Here is a 21,222-nt window from a genome sequence, read left to right as displayed (position 1 = left end):
GAGGTGCTTCTAAACATATACGCCCCTCAAGATTTAGTAATGTCTTCCGGATCGCACTTATTTCATAAAAGTTTTAAGGGACAAGTTGGTGTGACATCTTTGGGTCTTTTGATATATTTTTGTAAAGAACTGAGCAGTTTACGAGATACCTAAACTAAAATTTTATTATATGACAACTTTTTTCCTCTAAAAAACATACAAGGGACGACGGAGACTTAATAATCATGCCATCTCCACTGGTCTGGAAAAAATTCTTTTCACATCATATTAGTTCGCATGAAGCCTTAATCAAAATTATGAAGCAATTGATGTTTGAATGTCGCAAACTCGCTGCTTTTAAAAAGACCATTAGTAAATACCACAGTTGCAAAATATTGCAATCAAATTTGATGTAATATGCGGTATTTTTTATATCATTCTTAAAATAAATAGCAGTCATGTCTTGCTTACAATCGTTGAGAAAACAATCACTGTTTGTATAAAAATTACAATCTGCGATCATTTGTGGGAATATACAACCGCTGATAGTACAATCATTGATTGTATTAAAATAATATTATAAAAACAATTCTATGAATATGATTGCAATCATTTCTCTGATACAATCAATGATCACAAACTTTTCTCAGCTACAATAATTGAATGCAAACATGTCTCCATTATAATCATTGATTAAATAATATGAAGGAATAACAAAGAGCTTGCTTGAAAATTATTTGATTTTTCAATGAAATTTTCCCATACCAATATTTTTTTTAAATATATTAGCATTGAAAATTAAAAAGGAGAGCAGTTCGAAAATCGGCGAAAATTTGTCATTGTACTTCCAAGCCAGACTTATAACCAAATCTCCTTGGTGTTTGTCATACCACACATTGTTGTTTTCATGTTTGTTTGATTGTTTGTTACATACATATGTATATGTACATATATTTACAAAATAATCAACAGGTTAATCATACGCACCGTGGTCGTCAAACAAATATCCTCTTGGCAAATTCCGCAACAACCCAACATGGCAGCAATGAAATTAACGCCACCCACAATAAATAAATAATAAATATAAACTTTTGGTGCGGTGTTGAAGGACAAGATTGCCAAAACAATCAATAAAATGCCAAATATCTGAAAAGAGAGATGAAAAGCTTGATAAATAATGTAGGTATACAAAATAGTATAATAAATGCTATGATAAATTTTCGGGAAAATATTTTGCTAATTTGGTTTGAATTAATAAAAGTTGTAAAGGAATTTCATTTAATTTTATTTCACTTAAATTTATTATTTCTATTCCTCCATAGCCATACCTACCTGACAAATAATAGTTGACAGAGAGAAGGGCTGTCGCGAATGGCCAGAGAATGGAAGAAAGGTTTGTTTCTTGCTAGTCGCTATTAAATTGAAATGCCAAGAATCGCCCATTTGTGTTTCAAATCAGCTCTTCTTTTAATTGTGTATGCAGAAAATCAGACTACATATTGATTTTAATTTATATGAATATTAATAAATGTGTAAATAATACAATACGCCCTTCGTTTACAAAAAATATTGAAAAACGCTATTGGCAAATGATTTAAGTAATCGAACAGCGATTGGACAGGTGATCGAGGCTGTTTACTAGACTGGGTCGAAAAAAAAGTTGCTAAGTTGCTGTCCGCCCCTAAATTTGAAGAATATGTTCAGAGGGTTTTCGGAAAATTTTTTTAAATTTTTTTTCACCCTTCGAAATTCAGCCGAAACGGCTTTTTCGTTGTAGCTTGGTTATTTGACGTCCGATTTTTAAAATTGATATGCCATTATTTTGATCTTGAGGAGCTTCACATTTCCGTTTCATGTTCTTTTACGCTATGAAGTCGTTTTCACATGATTAGGTCAGCTAACAAAATTTTACCCCCCCATCCCCCCCCCCCCTAATGTATGTTTTTCCTTTTTTTTGAGGAAAAATTATTATTAGGGTTTGCATAGAAAAGTTAATAAAGATATGCCAAATATCATGAATAGGGGAAGTCAAATTAAATAAGTGAGTCAAACCTGTTGTTTCGTATTTATAATAACAACACTATGCGACAAAATTAACTTTTTTTCTGGGTATTGGACAAAACCCACTTTTTCGTAGAAATTGAGGCTTAAGTAAACAAAGTACTATCTCCGTTTTTATACTCAGTTGAGCAGAGCTCACAGAGTATATTAACTTTGATTGGATAACGGTTGGTTGTACAGGTATAAAGGAATCGAGATAGATATAGACTTCCATATATCAAAATCATCAGGATCGAAAAAAATTTTGATTGAGCCATGTCCGTCCGTCCGTCCGTCCGTTAACACGATAACTTGAGTAAATTTTGAGGTATCTTGATGAAATTTGGTATGTAGGTTCCTGAGGACTCATATCGCCATTTAAAATGAACAATATCGGACTATAACCATGCCCACTTTTTCGATATCGAAAATTTCGAAAAACCGAAAATGTGCGATAATTCATTACGAAAGACGGATAAAGCGATTAAACTTGGTAGGTGAGTTGAACTTATGACGCAGAATATAAAATTAGTAAAATTTTGGACAATGGGCGTGGCACCGCCCACTTTTAAAAGAAGGAAATTTAAAAATTTGGAAGCTGTAATTTGGCAGTCGTTGAAGATATCATGATGAAATTTGGCAGGAACGTTACTCCTATTACTATATGTATGCTTAACAAAAGTTAGCAAAATCGGAGAACGACCACGCCCACTTTAAAAAAAATTCTTTTTAAGTCAAATTTTAACAACAAATTTAATATCTTTACAGTATATAAGTACACTCAGAGAAAAACGCCGTTCTAAAATCCAGCACCACCGGACTCAACTCAAGCTTTTCATGTTCTTACTTTTTTGTTCTTGAAAAACGAACGACCTGTTCTTAAAACAACAACCTTGTTCTTGAACTGACACCATTTTCTTGAAAAAAGAACGGCCGGTCTTAAAATATGAACAAATGTTCTATTAATGAGAACGATGTTCTTAGATCAAGCCCAAGAAAAAAAAACGGTACAATTCGTGTGCACTACAATGTTAAATACACCATTTGGCACCAGCTATCAAGCAGTTGTAGTGGCCCAGCGGCTATGATGTTGCGCTTGCGATCGTGTTGCGCGAGTTCGATCACCGCCAAACTCTAAATTTTTTAAAACAATTTTTTTTGTTCTATTTTTTAACTCTTATTTTTCGTTCAGTTCCATTCACATATCCACAGGTAATTCTCAAACTTGTTATGAAATGTTTTAAGTATATATGCAGATTACATCTTTAAATAAGAATAATTTCTCAATAAGAGAAATGTATGAGGAGATGCTTATTATGTATTTTTTCTTAAACTTTTGAATTTTAATAACAATTTTTTTGTTGTAAATATGCTTTATTTATGACAAAAATATTATTATTAATAAAAATTAAATAAATATATTTAAAAAAATACTTTCCCTCCCACCAAAGATCAAGCACGAACCGTTCTTAAATTGAGACCGAAAAATGTTAAATCGGCCCCAAATCGTTCCCGAAGCGTGAGAACGGAAAAATCCTAAATCAAGCCCAAGTAGTGCTTGAAATGAGCACAGAAGGTTCACACATCAATAACAAGGTGGTCATAAAATACGAACGGTGTGCTTGGAAAAACTGTTCTTAAAACAAGCCCATCGGTCACGAATTAAGAAAAAACGTACTCAACAGACTTTTGTCAACGAATGTTCTTAATTTTGAACTTGTTTCGTTCGTTTTAGAACGATTTTTTCTCTGAGTGTAAATTATGTCAACATTCAACTCCAGTAATGATATGGTGCAACAAAATGCAAAAATAGAAGAAAATTTCAAAATGGGCGTGGCTCCGCCCTTTTTCATTTAATTTGTCTAGGATACTTTTAATGCTATAAGTCGAACAAACATTTACCAATCCTTGTGAAATTTGGTAGGGGCTTAAATTCTGGGACGATAACTTATTTCTGTGAAAAAGGTCGAAATCGGTTGAAGCCACGCCTAGTTTTTATACACAGTCGACCGTCTGTCCTTCCGCTCGGCCGTTAACACGATAACTTGAGCAAAAATCGATATATCTTTACTAAACTCAGTTCACGTACTTATCTGAACTCACTTTGTATTGGTATACAAAATGGCCGAAATCCGACTATGACCACGCATACTTTTTCGATATCGAAAATTACGAAAAATGAAAACAAAAATGTAATAATTCTATACCAAATACGAAAAAATGGATGAAACATGGTAATTGGATTGGTTTATTGACGCAAAATATAACTTTAGAAAAAACTTTGTAAAATAGGTGTGACACCTACCATATTATGTAGAATAAAATGAAAAAGTTCTGCAGGGCGAAATAAAAAACCCTTGAAATCTTGGCAGGAAAACTGTTCGTGGTATTATATATAAATAAATTAGCGGTATCCAACAGATGACGTTCTGGGTCACTCTGGTCCACATTTTGGTCGATATCTGGAAAACGCCTTCACATATACAACTACCACCACTCCCTTTTAAAAGCCTCATTAATACCTTTAATTTGATACCCATTTCGTACAAACACATTCTAGAGTCACCCCTGTTCCACCTTTATGGTGATGTCTCGAAAAGACGTCCACCTATAGAACTAAGCCCCACGCCCTTTTAAAATACTCATTAACACCTTTCATTTGATACCCATATCGTAAAATCAAAGTCTAGAGTCACCCCTGGTCCACCTTTATGGCGATATTTCGAAAAGGCGTCCAACTATAGAACTAAGGCCACTCCCTTTTAAAACACTCATTAACACCTTTCATTTGATGCCCATATCGTACAAACAAATTCTAGAGCCACCCCTGGTCCACCTTTATGGCGATATCTCGAAAAGGCGTCCACCTATATAATTAAGGCCCACTCCCTTTTAAAATACTCATTAACACCTTTCATTTGATACCCATATCGTACAAACATATTCTAGAGTCACCCCTGGTCCACCTTTATGGCGATATCTCGAAAAGGCGTCCAACTATAGGACTAAGGCCACTCCCTTTTAAAACACTCATTAACACCTTTCATTTGATGCCCATATCGTACAAACAAATTCTAGGCTCACCCCTGGTCCACCTTTATGGCGATATCTCGAAAAGGCGTCCAACTATAGAACTAAGGCCACTCCCTTTTAAAACACTCATTAACACCTTTCATTTGATACCCATATCGTACAAACAAATTCTAGAGTCACCCCTGGTCCACCTTTATGGCGATATCTCGAAAAGGCGTCCACCTATAGAATTAAGGCCCACTCCCTTTTAAAATACTCATTAACACCTTTCATTTGATGCCCATATCGTACACACAAATTCTAGAGTCACCCCTGGTCCACCTTTATGGCGATATCTCGAAAAGGCGTCCACCTATAGAATTAAGGCCCACTCCCTTTTAAAATACTCATTAACACTTTTCATTTGATACCTATATCGTACAAACAAATTCTAGAGTCAACCCTGATCCACCTTTATGACGATATCCCTAAATGGCGTCCACCTATAGAACTATGGCCCACTCCCTCATAAAATACTCTTTAATACCTTTCATTTGATACACATGTCATACAAACACATTCCAGGGTTACCCTCGGTTCACTTTCCTACATGGTTATTTCCCTTATGTTGTCACCATAGCTCTCAACTGAGTATGTAATGTTCGGATACACCCGAACTTAACCTTCCTTACTTGTTCGAACTTAGCCTCCAAAAAATAGATATCGGCTTACGAAGTCCGAAGTTCGAAATTCTACATTTCGAAATTTTATTTTTTTGTTAACGCGTTCAGCAAATTGAAAAAGTAAAGGTGAAAAGTCAGAAGTTAGAGTCTGAATTTTCACCTCGTATAACAGCTGTTATACTAAATTTCTCAAAAAAAAGAATCCAGCCCTTCAAATAAGGGAAAAGAGCGGACCACGCCCACATTTGTACTTTTTCAATTTGCTGAACGCGTTAACAAAAAAATAAAATAAAATTTGGAAATGTAGAATATCGAACTTCGAACTTCGTAAGCCGATATCTATTTTTTTGAGGCTAAGTTCGAAAAACGGAGATAGTACTTTGTTTACTTAAGCCTCAATCTCTACGAAAAAGTGGGTTTTGTCCAATACCCAGGAAAAAATTTGATTTTGTCGCATAGTGTTGTTATTATAAATACGAAACAACAGGTTTGACTCACTTATTTACTTTGACTTCCCCTATTCATGATATCTGGCATATCTTTCTTAACTTTTTAATTCAAACTCAATAATAATTTTTCCTCCAAAAATATCATGAGTTTCAGGTCTAAGTATAATAAGAATAAGGTAAAATAACAGTTGCAACTTGCAATAAATATTGAAAGTGTTATAACTTCTTTGTTTATTATTTTAGTAATATGGTTTCAAAGCAACATTTTCTTGAACTTTCAAGTACTTTCGTTTGTGCTAAGGAAAAAACATACATTAGCGGGGGGAATGTTGTTAGCTGACCTAATCATGTGAAAATGACTTCATAGCTTAAAAGGACATAAAACGGAAATGTGAAGCTTCTCAAGGCCAAAATAATGACATATCAATTTTAAAAATCGGACGTCACATAACCAAGTTACAACGAAAAAACCGTTCGGCTGTATTTCGAAGGATCAAAAAAAAAATGAAAAAAAAAAAATTCCGAAACCCTCTCAACATAATCTTCAAATTTAGGGGCGGACATTAGCAACTTTTTTTTTGTATGGAGGCCAACCCAGTCTACTGTTTACTATTGTGAACGTTTTTTTCAAACATTCGCCACTTGTATAAATTCACAATGACATCAAGTAAGCTACAAAAAAAAACCAAAACAAAGCGACAATAACAATACAAAATATAATTTCCCATCAAATAGAAAAAAATATAAAATAAATAATAAAATTCAAAGCCATGCATTTAATATGGCTTGGCAACAATTGAGCTTAACCTGTCGCCTAACTCTATCCACATTCTACGGCGGCAATGTGGCTGCGTAAATATTTCGAGGTTGGCTGCGAGTATATGCATGCGGCATACAAATTTGAACAATCCATATTACACGAATGTACAACTGTAAGTTAGCAGGGTTGCCACACTTATTCATAAAAAGACCGAAAATTTAGAAAGGTGAAGTTTTCAACTGCTAAATACAAAATAAAAGTCTACTTAAAATAAATAGACTTTTCACTTTGCAACCGGACTTATGCTATCAGAAACGAATTTCAAATTTGTGGTATCAAACTCTCCAAAGAGTTGGACTTTTGTCGAAACGATGCCCTGCTGCCGTTCTTCGTATTTTCGCCTAGTACAGCATACCTCCAGAATTGCGCATATTTTACGTGTCCTTTAATTAGAAAGTGTGTAACTGATGGACCAAAAGTATTAGATACTAATTCTGTATGCTTCTGCAAAATTAATCACTTCATGAAAATTTTCGATCGTCTTTCCTGTGGATTTTCACTCTAGAACTTATAAGAGTACTTATCAGGCGCATGTAGTTTCTTACTTTGCCGCTATGACCTGAATATGAACTAGCTTAAGTTTGGTTGGGTGGTAACAGATTAGGTAAAGCACAGCAATTAGACACTTTTAATTTAGTGCGTTGTGTTTCCACATACTCTTATGGTGAAGCTGGCTTCAGGTTACATATCCAATCGTTGCATGATAACGATAAAGTAACGAATAAGCCACACACGGGCTTTTGATATTTCCCCAGGAAAATCGAATACGTGCCGACCGAGGTATTTTCCTAGGTGCTCGCAAAGGCTGGGTAGCTGAGCACTGAGTGGACTGCGTGATTCCACCTTGTCGCCCTGCATACAGGCTTTCAAGTATATTAAGGCGCAACGGATGGGTCGCTATAAAACTGTTCCCTTTAACACCTCAATAACCACTTTGTGAGCTTTTTTAAACGCAGCTGAGATCAAGTGGCCAGCGGAATTTCAAGGTCTCTTCTATAAGACATGTTCAGTTCGTTAGTGCCTGCTTGGCCAAGAGATCAATAATTAGTAACAGTTACAGGTGCTACCTCCGCCTGGAAGACGCTGCAGCAATCGGGTAGCCCAAATTTCCAGGTTAATAACGAGCTCGTGACAGAGTACATTGCTTTCTATGCTAGCTTAGGTGTTGTACAAGGAGCTCAATAATTTTAGCCATAGCCAGTCGGTGCAAAACTCTCTACCATTTGGCCTTGGAGAAGTGTCTAGTGCTCTACATTAGAACACAACACGTTCACATTAGCTTACATTAAAGCTTGCTGTCAAGAACAATCCTCAGGTACTTAACGCTGCCGGGCAGCACCAGCGGTACTTTACCAATAGTGGGTGGTCTAAATTCAGAAATTTTCTACCTCCGTGTAAACCAATCGGGGTTGCCAGGTAATCGACATAAACCACGACTTGGCAAACCCTAGTCTCAAGGTCCTGAAGCAAGTGGCTCATTACTTCGACCCTGACCACGTGCTCATTTCCCTCTTGGCCATCGCTCACCCGACTCCGTAGCTACAGTTCTGCCACGTAACTATCTAATGATGAATTCTACCAGAATCGACTCGGCTCCCTGTGTAGAGAGAGCCCTTTCAATTAAATGAAATGAAAACTGTATAAAATTAATTTCCAGAATAGGTAGGGAAATTCTGTTGCTTCTTATCTACAATTTTGGTATCGATATACCAACTCAGCGATAAATTTTAAGCCTAATTTTGGTACTAATCTGACATTGCTTTGCGATTAATATTTGAAAAAGTCTAAGTTCGGCTGAAACCGAACATTACGTATACAGCTGTGCACTTGAAACGCTGTTGTTGTTTGCTTTGTATGGTTAATAATGTTATAAGGCTGCGCAATAATACATACATATACATACATATGTGACCCGGTCTATTTAAAGGTGGCTTATGACTCAAAAAAGAAATTGCGAGAAACAGCTGTTAAAGATAAACAATGCATTTCTTCAGTTTCTTAGTAGTAGTAATTTTTTTTTTTAGTCATAAGCCACCTTTTCATAGACCGGGTCACATATGGTTCTATTCTGAACTCATGAACTCATTGTCGTTCAGAAGAGGCAAAACGGATACAGAGGCCATCACTAATGACCTCGAGCGTATTAAAATGCAGTTTTCCTTCAGATAGGGGGATTTCCCTACAGAAAGTGATTATTTTAAAATAAAATAAAGATATATTGCCCGTTAAGGGTTGTTTTTAATTTAGTTTTCAGAGGTTTTATGAAAAGGTGTGAGCAGCTTTCAGGCGATTTCGCTGATTTTCGGAGCAAACAGTTGTAGCAATGTATAAAAAAAATTCTTATGCTAAATTTCGTTCGGATACGGAGATTTTTGTACGACTTATGGCATTAAAAGTATTTTGGAAAGAGTAACTAAAAAGGGGCGTGTCACGCCTATTTTCAAAATTTGCAAACTTTGTCAGTCTATAGTAGAGATATACGCCGCCGATTAGGGTCGTTTTTCGCACGCCGCCCCCGAATGTCAAAATATCGGCGCGGCGGCGGCAGCGGCGACGTCCGGCGCGTTACTATATTTTCTACTCGTTTAAGACTACTTAGACCATTTATTGTTCATGTCGAAAATTGTTTAAAAAACAGGCTTTTTCGATGTCAGCTTAACGCGGACTTTGCATCACCCAATTTACCAAGTTATTAAAACAAAACACTAAAAGAAAAGTTATATAACAAATTTACTTTGCATATTTTTTCCAAAAAATAATTAACTATGAATTCAAATAAAATTACCCAAGGCGTTTCAAATTGTTTTCAAAAATCATTTGGGCTTACAAATCTGCTGTTTATTTGCGAAACTACACAATAGCGTCTGAAATGTTAATTTTGATTTTCATCCTTCAAACACCCAAGTCGCCCGGTTTGACATTTCCTAAAGTTGGCGGCTCTATCCAAAACTAGTGCCTTGGAGTGAATCACGTTGATTATAGCCTATCAACCAAGTTTAAATATGACCTACACGTTACGGCTCCTTTTACAAATGTGAATACGTAGGCACATATGGTTCGCTTAACGAAAATGTGCTAAGTCACTTTTTACGAATATTACAGGAGACGAAAAAAACTGAATAATTTTTGAAATAAGACTGAATGAATGAAATAAATAAATAAAATGCGCGCACAAAGAAATTACTAGTAATTCAGATTGATTTTATTGACAGGTTGACTTAACACATTTTTTTTAACAGCTGACGACTTAGCACATTTACACATCATTGCCCACAGCACGTAAAAATGAAGAACTTAAATATTTTTTTTTTGTGATCGATGTATTTTGAGTTCAGTTTTAAAACTGCATTAAAATACAATTTTTCAAAAAAAGTGACTTAGCACATTTTCACATTAAGCTAACGATTTATGTATTTACCAGGTGAGGCTTTGTCCTTCGCAAGAACACTCAAAGTGGTGAAGCAGTACCCCAGCGGCCTAGGGGGTCAGAATACCCCCGCGGTAAGTATGCCTGTCGTAAGAGGCGACTAAAATACCAGATTCAAGGGCTGTGTAGCGCAACCCTTCAGGTTGCCAGCGCAATATATAGCTTCTCCAAACCCAATTTTCAACCTCACCTATCCGCGGCGAATCCTGTTTCACTAACAGACGAGGCTCTGGCGATCCCAAGCTCCTCCTGGTACTTGGGGGTGGGGAGGGAGGAAATGGCCTGAAGGTTTAATGTGGCCACATAAACCATTGCCGAAATGGTCGGGCTAGCAACTTAATGGTGCTGTGGTACCGGAGCGTACCGGATCTGTATCCGGCAAAGGACCATTACATCGATAACACTTCCCAAAGCCTTCGGGGAGCAACCTTATCGCTACAACAACAACAAGTGGTGAAGCAAAAACTTTCCCAAGACAGTCGAAATAATGACCGTATGTGCTACTACCCTAACGTAGTGGACAGTCGAAATAGTCTGAAAACTGAAGCTACGAGGTCATCCATAATGAGCTCTTATATCATAAGGCCGGAAAACAGCAGTAAACACCTTTCAATTTAAAATCGGTCGACTTTCATTCTAAAATATCGTTTTGATTTAACGAAGACTTTTGAAATCAATGGTGTGAACACAAACGCCTGCAAATTTATCCAAGGTCCTTGTATAATTTTAATTAGGTAGATGCGACGAGGATTATACGATTTTCACCCATTTCGCAATGACGGCATCCTTGACCGAATAGTCACTCCCTAACGTTTCAAGGTGTTTCTCTGGTGTAGCTCGGCAGCATAGCGCGACAAAAGCATCCGTTGGAAAGTCTTCGGAGCTACACCTAGAGCTTCTAGGAAAATGACGTCGACGAAAGTATGAGTTCGAAGTCGTTGCTATAGCTTCTGTGCTGGCATATGGTGTGAGAGTCAGGAGGCGTGGTAGCGACTGGTGGTCGGGATTGCTACTGTTCGCACATCGGGAATTGTAGCTCTTGAAAAACAGCCGAAAAAAATGTGCCACGAGAGTCATGAGTATTAATACACCATTAATAGCAACCGTAAGTCGCCTTTGTGCGTGACCGCCAAGGAGCCACAAATGATTTAAAGAAATTGTGTTCGCGACGATTATTAGGAGTTAACCCTAGGTGAAACTACGCGTTGCACGGGATATGCAGACAAAAGTGTGGCTATTTTATGTATCTCTATTTCTTTTCAGCAGACGCAGCAGTACCAATTCCAAAGACCGTGGTTGGGTTCGAAGCCTCTCTGGAGTAAGTGAACGAGGGACAATCTCTCCCCAAGGAGCTACTCCTGAAAATTTCTGAACGGCTTTTTAAAGTAAGAACACCGGCGTACGCCGGCGCGCCGCCGCCGCCGATAAAGTGATCTGCGTAAACCTCTAGTCTATAGGACAGTGTCTCTGCAAAATTTCATTGTAATATATTTACAGGATTTTGTTTTATGGCTTATTAAACTTCCAAAGGTTCTTCTTCTAAATGTGGGTGTTTCCACGCACATAATCCAAAATTCTTTGGAATTTGCATATGTTTTGCGTCATAAAACCAATCCACCTACCAAATTTCATTAGCTTAGCGGTATTCGTTTTTGAACTATCTCATTTATTCCATTTTACTAGATTTTCGATATCCAAAAAGTGGGCGTGGTTATCGTCCGATTTCGCTTCTTTTCAATATCTATCTATTCTGGATCCAGATAAGCCGATATACAGAATTTGGTGAATATATCTCAATATTTGCGCAAGTTATCGTGTTAACGGACGGACAGACATGGCTTAACCAAATTTTTTTTTTTCGATACTGATGATTTTGATATATGGAAGTCTATATCTATCTCGATTCTTTTAAACCTGTACAACCAACCGTTATCCAGTGAAATTATAATACCCTGTGTACAATTAAAGCTGGGTATAAAAAGTATGTAACTTATTCTATCGAATGTAGGCTGGCAATATCGCAGCGGTGTTTTTTATGTAAAAAAGAGGATCTATTTTTGGTTCAAACGGACCAAACTGGCAACCGTCACTATAAGTGTATTCGCGCAATGCACCGAGAATATTCATTCGGAAAATGAAACGAAAGCAAAAACATTTCGTTAGGCCGAGGCGGTTTAAGCTTAGCTTTAGCACAACTTTTGGCTTCCAGCGGTACTACATACGTGTTGACAACGATGTTAGATATCTAAATATATATATACATAGGTTGTATCGAAAGACATATTAACATCGTTCCCGCACGTGTGTATGTACATATGTATATATGTATGTTTAGGTAAATTGTTTATGCGGTCGAAAAACAGATACGAGAGTCGACCAATATATGTATAAAAAATGCGAAAGAAAAAAAAAAAATTCAAAATATCCGTAGGTCCTTAACAGATTAAATGAGTATAACAATAATAATAACTTGGCGCTTTTACACTAACGAAGAATTTAAGGCCAAACTTTCCCTCCGAGTTTCGATGGGTTGTCAAACCACTGCTGGGGGACAACCCTATTTAAGAAACATATTCTAAGTATTTTGATGTAAGTAGTCCTATAACTTATGTCAAGGACATCGCTTAGTAAGGCCAGCGCACTACCACTACACCATGAAGGTGTAAGCATACGGCCATTGAATAAATTTACCCCAACCCAGCCTTTAAGGTTTTTAACGTTTGATGCAGTTAGCCTTAAGTGATAAATTCATGGGTTCCAAAATTGTTTTCCAATTTTTTACGTCACCTTTTTTGATTTAGGCTGAAGATAAAGTCATTATGATATTACTATTTACATAACAAGTTGTAAAATATGTCTTTGCATAGCTTATGCTTAATATAGCTTTTAGCAAGCACTATGTCTTCATCCTTGAAATAAAATTTCGTGAATATGGTTATGGCCTCGTTTAGTTTGTCATAGCGTTTTGTGCTTGAATACCTTGCTCGGATTAGTAGGTTATTGGTGGTTCGAAGTGTTTGCATCTGCACAGTTCAGCTTCAAAAGAGAGTTCCAAGAGGGCCTCTCTCAGTTCCACAACGGGAAGCTAAAATGACGTGGAACCATGTACCTCAAAATGTGGAGAACGAAAAGAGCTATGCTACGTAGTCATTATGCAAAATAAGAGAGATAAGACGAAATTAGCTAAGGTAATTATGTCATTTTGATGGGGGAGGCAAAGTGAGCTTACGGTGAGAGTCCGGGTTTCACCGAGAGTAGAGACGGAAAGGTGGAAGTCTACAGAAACGAAGCTGGGCAAGAATGGAATAAAACCTATGCGGAACGAGTCAAACCGATAGCATCGTTCAAATCAGTAACTCTAAGTTTAACTGTGAGTATGACAGTAACTGTAAAGAATCTAAACGGTAAAGGTCTTAATTTTTCACATTGCGTCATGAATGTAATTATGTGGCTTTTGTATACGTCTTTTTTCATCATTATTGTCAACCATCGATATCATCAACATTGGTGTTGTCATCATCATCCTTACTATTATCATTATCGTTACTATCCTTCTTCTTCTACATCTTTTTTTTTACCTTATCTTTCTTTCTACATTCCACTTCACCAATCCCTTTTCTATTATTTTCCCATACCGATTTTCATTTGCTTTCCACCAGGACTCGCTTCCCTTTCATTTTTTTTTTTCTAATTATTAGATTTTTGGTATTTTTAACATGCTTTTATTAGCTTGGCCTGTATGTAACGGAATCTTTGAGCTTAATTTTCACCGGTTTCTAGAAGTCTGATTAATTTGAAACTTTGCATACGTATCAAGGACCGATTACAATGCATTAATGTGATGGTGTGGAGATATAAGTTCAACGGCCATAAGGTCAATTGCCCTTATTACCACTTTGAATGGCCATTAGTTTGATTGAAACTTTGAACACGTATCACGGCTCGATGACAATGCATTAATGTGATGGTGTGGAGATATAAGGTCAATGGCCATAAGGTCTATTGGGCTTATTACCACTTTGAATGGCCATAATTTTGATTGCAACTTTGCACACGTATCAAGGCTCGATGACAATGCATTAATGTGATGGTGTGGTGACATAAGGTCAATTGGCCTTATTACCACTTTGAATGGCCATAAGTTTGATTGAAACTTTGCACACGTATCAAGGCAATGCAATAATTTGATGGTGGGGTCACATAACGTTAACGGACAAAAGGTCAATTGAAGTTATGACCACCCCAAATGGCCACAGATTTGAAACCTTGCACATAATGCGAAAAACGCATTTCTTTATTAATGATAGAAGTGGATGCATGGCACATCTACGAAAGAGCATACTGGAGCCCTTTTTAACACGCTTTTATTAGCTTGGCCTGTATCTATATATGTATCTATGTATCCATGTATGTATGTAACGGAGTCTGGAGTGGAGCCGAGAGCCCCGGTAATGCAGAGCTCCGAACTCTGTTGCACATTTTGAAGCATTTTAAGATAGGTACTTTTAGCTAATGCAGGCCACCAGACCAAGGCACCATAAAGAAGAATCGGGCGCACAATGGCTGTGTAAATACAGTAGGCCACCTTAGGGGAAGATCCACAGGAGGTGCCAATTGCCCTCTTGCTGCTGCCTTTTTGGATCGCTCCACTATATGGTCACTACATAATAGCTTCCTATCCAGAATGACTCCCAAATACTTGACTTGATCGCTAAACGCTTAGAACGTACCCCTAATTCTTGGCGGTGTGAGATTTGGTACTTTGTACCTTCTCGTGAAGAGAACAAGCTCGGTTTTGTCCGGGTTGACTCCAAAACCTGTGGCGGGTTGTGCTCCTGGAACAGCTCCAGGATATTAGCTGGGCCCGTTGGCGTCACTGGAACCCAGGCTCTAGCCCTTGGTCGTGAGGGGATATCACGCGCCTCCACTACCTTGAGGCGCGCGCCCGGATATACCACCCCTATCAGCGTGACGGCGGCCTTATAGAGGTTTACCGACCTGGCGTCATCACAGGCATTTAGCTTGATATTACCCTGGAACCACCCTGCATCGGTATAAGATGGCGGTGGACCAGGGCGGCCTCGATCCACTTCCACTGTTGTTTCGGGATCCTGCCATCTTTGGAGCTCTCGTCTATAATGCCAATAATCTGCCGACCCTTGGAAATTTCGGCGAAAGACCGCGTCCAGCCTCCCTGCGTCTTGGCCCTTTTCGGTGCCGTAGGGTTGGATTCATCCATGGGCTTTTAAAATTACTTGAACTAAAAAATTAAAAATAAATGATAGTTTAAAAAAACTAAAAAACACGCTTTTAAAATAAACCGAACTAAAAAATAGAAAATAATTTTCAATTAAAAAGAGTTTATATAACAGTAGTAGGAGGTCAAACAATCGTTTATAGTTAATCACCTCAAAATAAAATTATAATGAAATTTAAGTTATTAACAGAATAATCTAATTCACAGTAAAAAGCGTGGGGTGCTTGATATTGAATGTTACAATCATTCTATTGGCAACTATCTGAGAGGAAAGATATGAAATGTAGTCAAGTGCACCCCACGCTTTGTATTCTGAATTAAATTATTCTGTTAATAACTTAAATTTTATTATAATTTTATTTTAAGGTGATTAATTTAAAAACGATTGTTTGACCTTCTACTTCTGTTATATAAACTCTTTTTAATTGAAAATTATTTTCTATTTTTAGTTCGGTTTGCTATAAAAGCGTGTTTTTTTAATTTTTTTAAACTATTATTTATTTGGTTCATGTATAGTCTGTTGAGTTTCCGTCTTATAACCAACTACATTAATTTAAACTTAACCATGCCCGATGGATTCCATCATGCCATGAGGAAAATATTTACACATAAAAATGTATTTTGTTTCGAGTTAACAACCAAAGTTGCTTGTATAATGTATACTTGCTTATAATTTTTTGTAACCGGAATATTGACCAATCTTTGGAAGTTGAAGTGGTGTTCTTAAGTTTAAACCAAAGGACTTTGGAATACATGTTCAAAAAGTTTATACCAAAACTTTGCCCAAAAAAAAATGCAAATGTCCATCTTACACTTTATCACTTAGGTTAGGTTAGGCTATGAAATATGTACTACGAATTTGCTTACATTGAGTGTACAGATTGCTTTACTCATTTCATCTGAAAAACGCGGTTTCAAATAACGATTCAGCTTTTAAAACGCTCTCTTGGAAAGCTCTAAAAATGGAATTTGGCTATTATTGCTATACACAGACGTAGGAAATTGAAATTGAATTGAGAACGAAAAATGGCATTGAAGATAGTTCAGCGTCGGAATCGGTTTGTCTGCAAACCAAAATTAAAGTTATGACAGACAATTAAAGCACGTACTTATCAACCGACCCTCGTAAGATATGCAGGCGGCAAATGAGTAAAAAAACCTGACAAAACATATTGATACAGCTGCTTATGTATTCAAATTAACATCTTAGCGACCGCTCGATGATATCATTTAAAGAAATTAGTGCTATACACAAAAAAGATGACTGGAATGTAAAGCGCGTCATAATGATAGCAACAACTTTTTAAACCCAGCTTGTAATTGTACAAAAACGAATTATAACTTTGGTTGGATAACGGTTGTACGTAATTACATAAAGGAATCGATATAGATATATGTACATACCTAGAACTTCTTATATCAACATTATCAGTACCGAAAAATATGTTTATTTGGCCATCCCAGTCCGTTTGATAACACGACGACTTGAGTAAACATTGAGATATTTTGACAAAATGTGGTATACAGGCCTTGAGTAGATTTGCGTTGAACTCTGAGTAAATTTCCATTGAAAATGTGCGAAGCTGAACTATAACCATGCCACCTTTGCGATATCGCAATTTTGGAAAAATCCGAAAATGCATTCCTAAAGAACGATACATTGATAAAGCTTGAACAGTAAATTGACTTTATGAGCAAAATATATTTATTTTTTTATTTCGGGAAATGGGCGGACTACGCCTACGCTCAAAAAAAGAAAGTTCAAAAGTTTTAAAAGCTATAAATCAAGGGCGAATAGTCGATGTTGGTTTGGCCATTCTTTTAGAATTTGTTTGAAGAATGGCGTACGTTAGAATGTTACTCAAAAATACACTATTTCAAAATTTGTTTCAAAAGCTCCCTGTCTGAGCATAAGTTCAATGCATTTTGAAATAAGAGGAAGTTTTGAAAACCATTCTGAGATAAGGCATTCTCCAATCTAATTCCGATATAGGGCGTTTTTGAGACAAATCTTGAAATGGTAAATTTTTGAAAAATATATTGGGATAGGACGATTTTGAACACGCAGCCGACATGGGGTGATACTCTACTCATCAGCCGCATTGAATTGACAAAAAAATAAAAGGAAATGGCTTATTGTCTTACAAATTTATATTTCGGCCTTGACTTTGACAGAACAGTTCAACTTTTGTGCGGTCCTGCTACAAAGGGAGTGTTCGCCTTTTTAGTCTTAAATTTCGGAAAGCTCTTTTCCGTTTAAGTATGGAAGTGTTACGGATAAACCGTTAAATAGAATATTCAGAACAAAATCGTTTGATACTACCTCACGATACAAAATATTCCAAAAATAAACCGATCCCACAAACTCTTAAATGGAGATGATCATGGAATGAATAAGTTAACATGCTCAATGAGTACATTTCGTTATGGCATCTCCATTATTTACTACCCAACAAACCTTTAGGTTAGAAAACGATTAGAAGACGAATCGATTTCTACTGCATTTCTCTAAGGTAGAAGGTTAGAGGACGAGAAAGATTGAGCCCAGCGTTGGTTTGAGGTACGGATGAAGAAACGTGTTCTTCATGCCATTCAAATAGTACTTCAATAATCTGCTCGCTTTCCTTTTTTAACTTTTTTTGATTCTCTTTCACTTAATAGTATTTATTATTATAAATAAAAGAAAAACTTATTTCGCAACTTATAATATTTCCACACAACTTTTCACTATTTTTATTTTGTTTGTATAACACTAGGGATGAGTTATCATGTCGTGCAAATAATCGCTAACTGTGACAATAATCATAACATCGCATTTTTAGTGTTATGCGAATCGCTGCACAGTCGAATTCTAACCTAGTTATCTAACCTACTTTTCGATTCGAAATGCATTAGAGAACTACATTAGAATTCTAATGTAAAATTACAATATTTCTCTATATTTTTACGTGAATCGATTTACTAGTTGAGTTTTTCACGTTGAACGATGAGTTTTGAATAGGTTTACGATTCGTTTGTTCATAGGTTTACGAAGGTGCACGATTGATTGGTGTCCGCACTTTTCATAAATTTTCCTATGTTCGGCGAGATCATGGCATAGTTACCAAATTCATCATAAAATTTCAAAAAAAATTGCTCTAAGGAATTGTGCAGTTCAATACTTATCGCGTATTTGTAAACTGATTGCTTCCTATTTCTACTATTAATATTTTTCGAAAAATTGCAAAGAAACAACACAGTTTTGGGAGCGATATGGCTGCAATTGTCAAAAAATTTATCAGCCGAGCAAACTCCTTGTGATTGAATCATGCGTCCCACTCGTGGCGATGGAATATCCCATTTGTATTGGAAATTGTTGCAGTGAGATAATAACGACGCCTGCTTTTTCGATGTCAAAAATTTCGAAACACGCGAAAATGTATTAAAAAATTCTGGTAAAGTGATGAAACTTGGTGATTGGACTAGCTTTACAATGGAAAATAGAAATTTGCTTAAATTTTGCAGACAATAAATCAAAAGGCGTTCATATCGTTTTGCTATTTAGCGTATGGTTCTAATTATTATATGTTTATATATCGGAGGAAAAACTGCTTTAAAAACTCTTTACAAAAAAATTGGTAAAATTTTCACCTTCACCAAATTGGGAGTATGTATATATATATTGCACTTCACTTCATTATCATTATATATATGTAAAAGAACGAAAATTAAAAAAGCAAGAATATTTAATAAATTTAGTTAAGCTCTTCAAAAAACCATTAATACCGAATTCGAACAAAAGGCAATAACTCCAGGTTCGAATTCAAACTAAGGGCCAGAACAATAATTTGTATGATAATAATTTTTATTTTTTTTGTTTTTGTTCTGGCTTTGAGCTCGAATTCGAACCTGGCATTCTTTATCAATAGCCCGATAAAACAAAAATAAAAAGCGACCAATTTTAACAAGATTTTGCTAGAACATTGTTCCCATGAAAGACTATAATTGTATAACAAGGTAGTATATTTGAGTTTTCATATCATTAAATTTTCGTGTGATTTCTCATTGCATCTTGTGTGAGAGCACACGACTGGGTATACATTGTTCAGTATATGCACTTGTTTTCTATTTTTTCTTTTTTTCTTTGTGTATGCGCATTTTGAAATTTATGCATTTTCGCTTTTTTATTGCTTTTAGGTTTTTTTATTGAGTTTTCGATACATTGAATGCCAGCGAAAAGTCGTTGGTTTCAACTCGTTTTTAGTTATCGCAATATTTGAGTTAAAACAAAACAAAAATGAAAAAAAAAGAACAATGGCAATCAAACCGATTTTTTTATGTCAGTGAACATGTTTTGCTGTTTAAGGCAGCAAACGCTTTTTGATGTTTTATTTTGCAATTTCATTTATTTTTTGTTTTGTTTGCCATTGTCACAATTAAACATACTTACACAGTACAGTAGGTATTTATTAAAAAATAATTTAAAAACTTACCGCCAATATAACATTCAAGGCGTTCAAAATGCACTTCATTACACCGGATGTACACCCCATTTTGTTGTTGAGATCTCCTTATTACTTATCTACACGCAATAATCAAAAATCGAAAATTAAATACTAATTGATATTATTTATTTATTATGCAACTGCAAAATATTTGTTAAATACAACTGCCAAAGCAGTGAAATATGACATATTTTTCGAACAACACACTAATAAATTTCAAATATTCAATTCGTATGCAAATAGCACAAAGTGGAAAGTTAAACGAAACTGAATAAATAAATAAATAATAGCACAATAAAAAATTAAGAAAGCTGTAGCCAACACCAAGTATATCACTCACTTATCAAATACACCAAAAAAAATTCAAATATTTAAATTAAAAATGTACAATGCGTAAACTGATTGAAGAACAACAACTCTCAAACGCTTTGATCGCTGTCAATTTTCGAAATGCTCAATAAATCGAAATATTCAAACCTGTAAACCACGAGTCGTTATTGCGCGTTGGCTTTGTAAATATGAGCGTGTGATTAAGGCTCTTCGCTATGCTGCCACGCTTGATCGCTCTCGCGTTGAATATTTCATAGCCGATCGGTAGTTCAACAATAAACAACAATGAGAACTTTGTAGCGCCCGATCTAAATGTTGCTAGCAATAATGTTTATAAACATGTCGAGCTGTGCTTTTTATACCCAGCTGTACTTGTACACAGGGTATTATAACTTTGATTGGATAACGGTTGGTTGTCCAGGTATAAAGAAATCGAGATAGATATAGACTTCCATATATCAAAATTATCAGCATCAAAAAAACTTTGATTGAGCCATGTCCGTCCGTCCGTCCATCTGCCCGTCTGTCCGCTAACATGATAACTTGAATAAATTTGAGATATCTTTACCAAATTTGGTACACGAGCTTATCTGGACCCAAAATAGATTGGTATTGAAAATGAGCGAAATCGGATGATAACCACACCCACTTTTTATATATATAACATTTTGGAAAACACAAAAAACCTGATATTCAGACTCTTGAATGTTTAAAAAAATTTTAAAATGGGCGTGGTACTGC

At 36.1% G+C, this 21,222-nt stretch overlaps 1 protein-coding gene across 2 annotated transcripts in view; it reads right to left on the bottom strand.

Annotated features, from left to right (window-relative positions):
• The window catches only part of Tsp42Ek (Tetraspanin 42Ek), a 31,175-nt gene extending 10,530 nt beyond the window's left edge, over positions 1-20,645 (bottom strand). Inside the window, exons 1-3 of one of the 2 annotated variants that reach the window (XM_067776513.1) lie at positions 20,492-20,645; positions 20,140-20,228; positions 967-1,125 (exon numbers count right to left, since the gene is read on the bottom strand). In XM_067776513.1, coding sequence (XP_067632614.1) covers positions 967-1,125; positions 20,140-20,199 — 219 coding nt within the window. In that variant the 5' untranslated portion in view covers positions 20,200-20,228; positions 20,492-20,645. The remainder of the gene's footprint in view (positions 1-966; positions 1,126-20,139; positions 20,229-20,491) is intronic. The other variant, XM_067776514.1, reaches the window with a different exon arrangement.
• Positions 20,646-21,222: the final 577 nt, after the last annotated feature.

Source organism: Eurosta solidaginis, chromosome 3 (assembly GCF_040869045.1).
Source record: "Eurosta solidaginis isolate ZX-2024a chromosome 3, ASM4086904v1, whole genome shotgun sequence".
Taxonomy (NCBI): Eukaryota; Metazoa; Arthropoda; class Insecta; order Diptera; family Tephritidae; genus Eurosta; species Eurosta solidaginis.
Note: the sequence above shows the minus strand (reverse complement) of the source record. Positions and strands in the feature narration are given on the sequence as shown.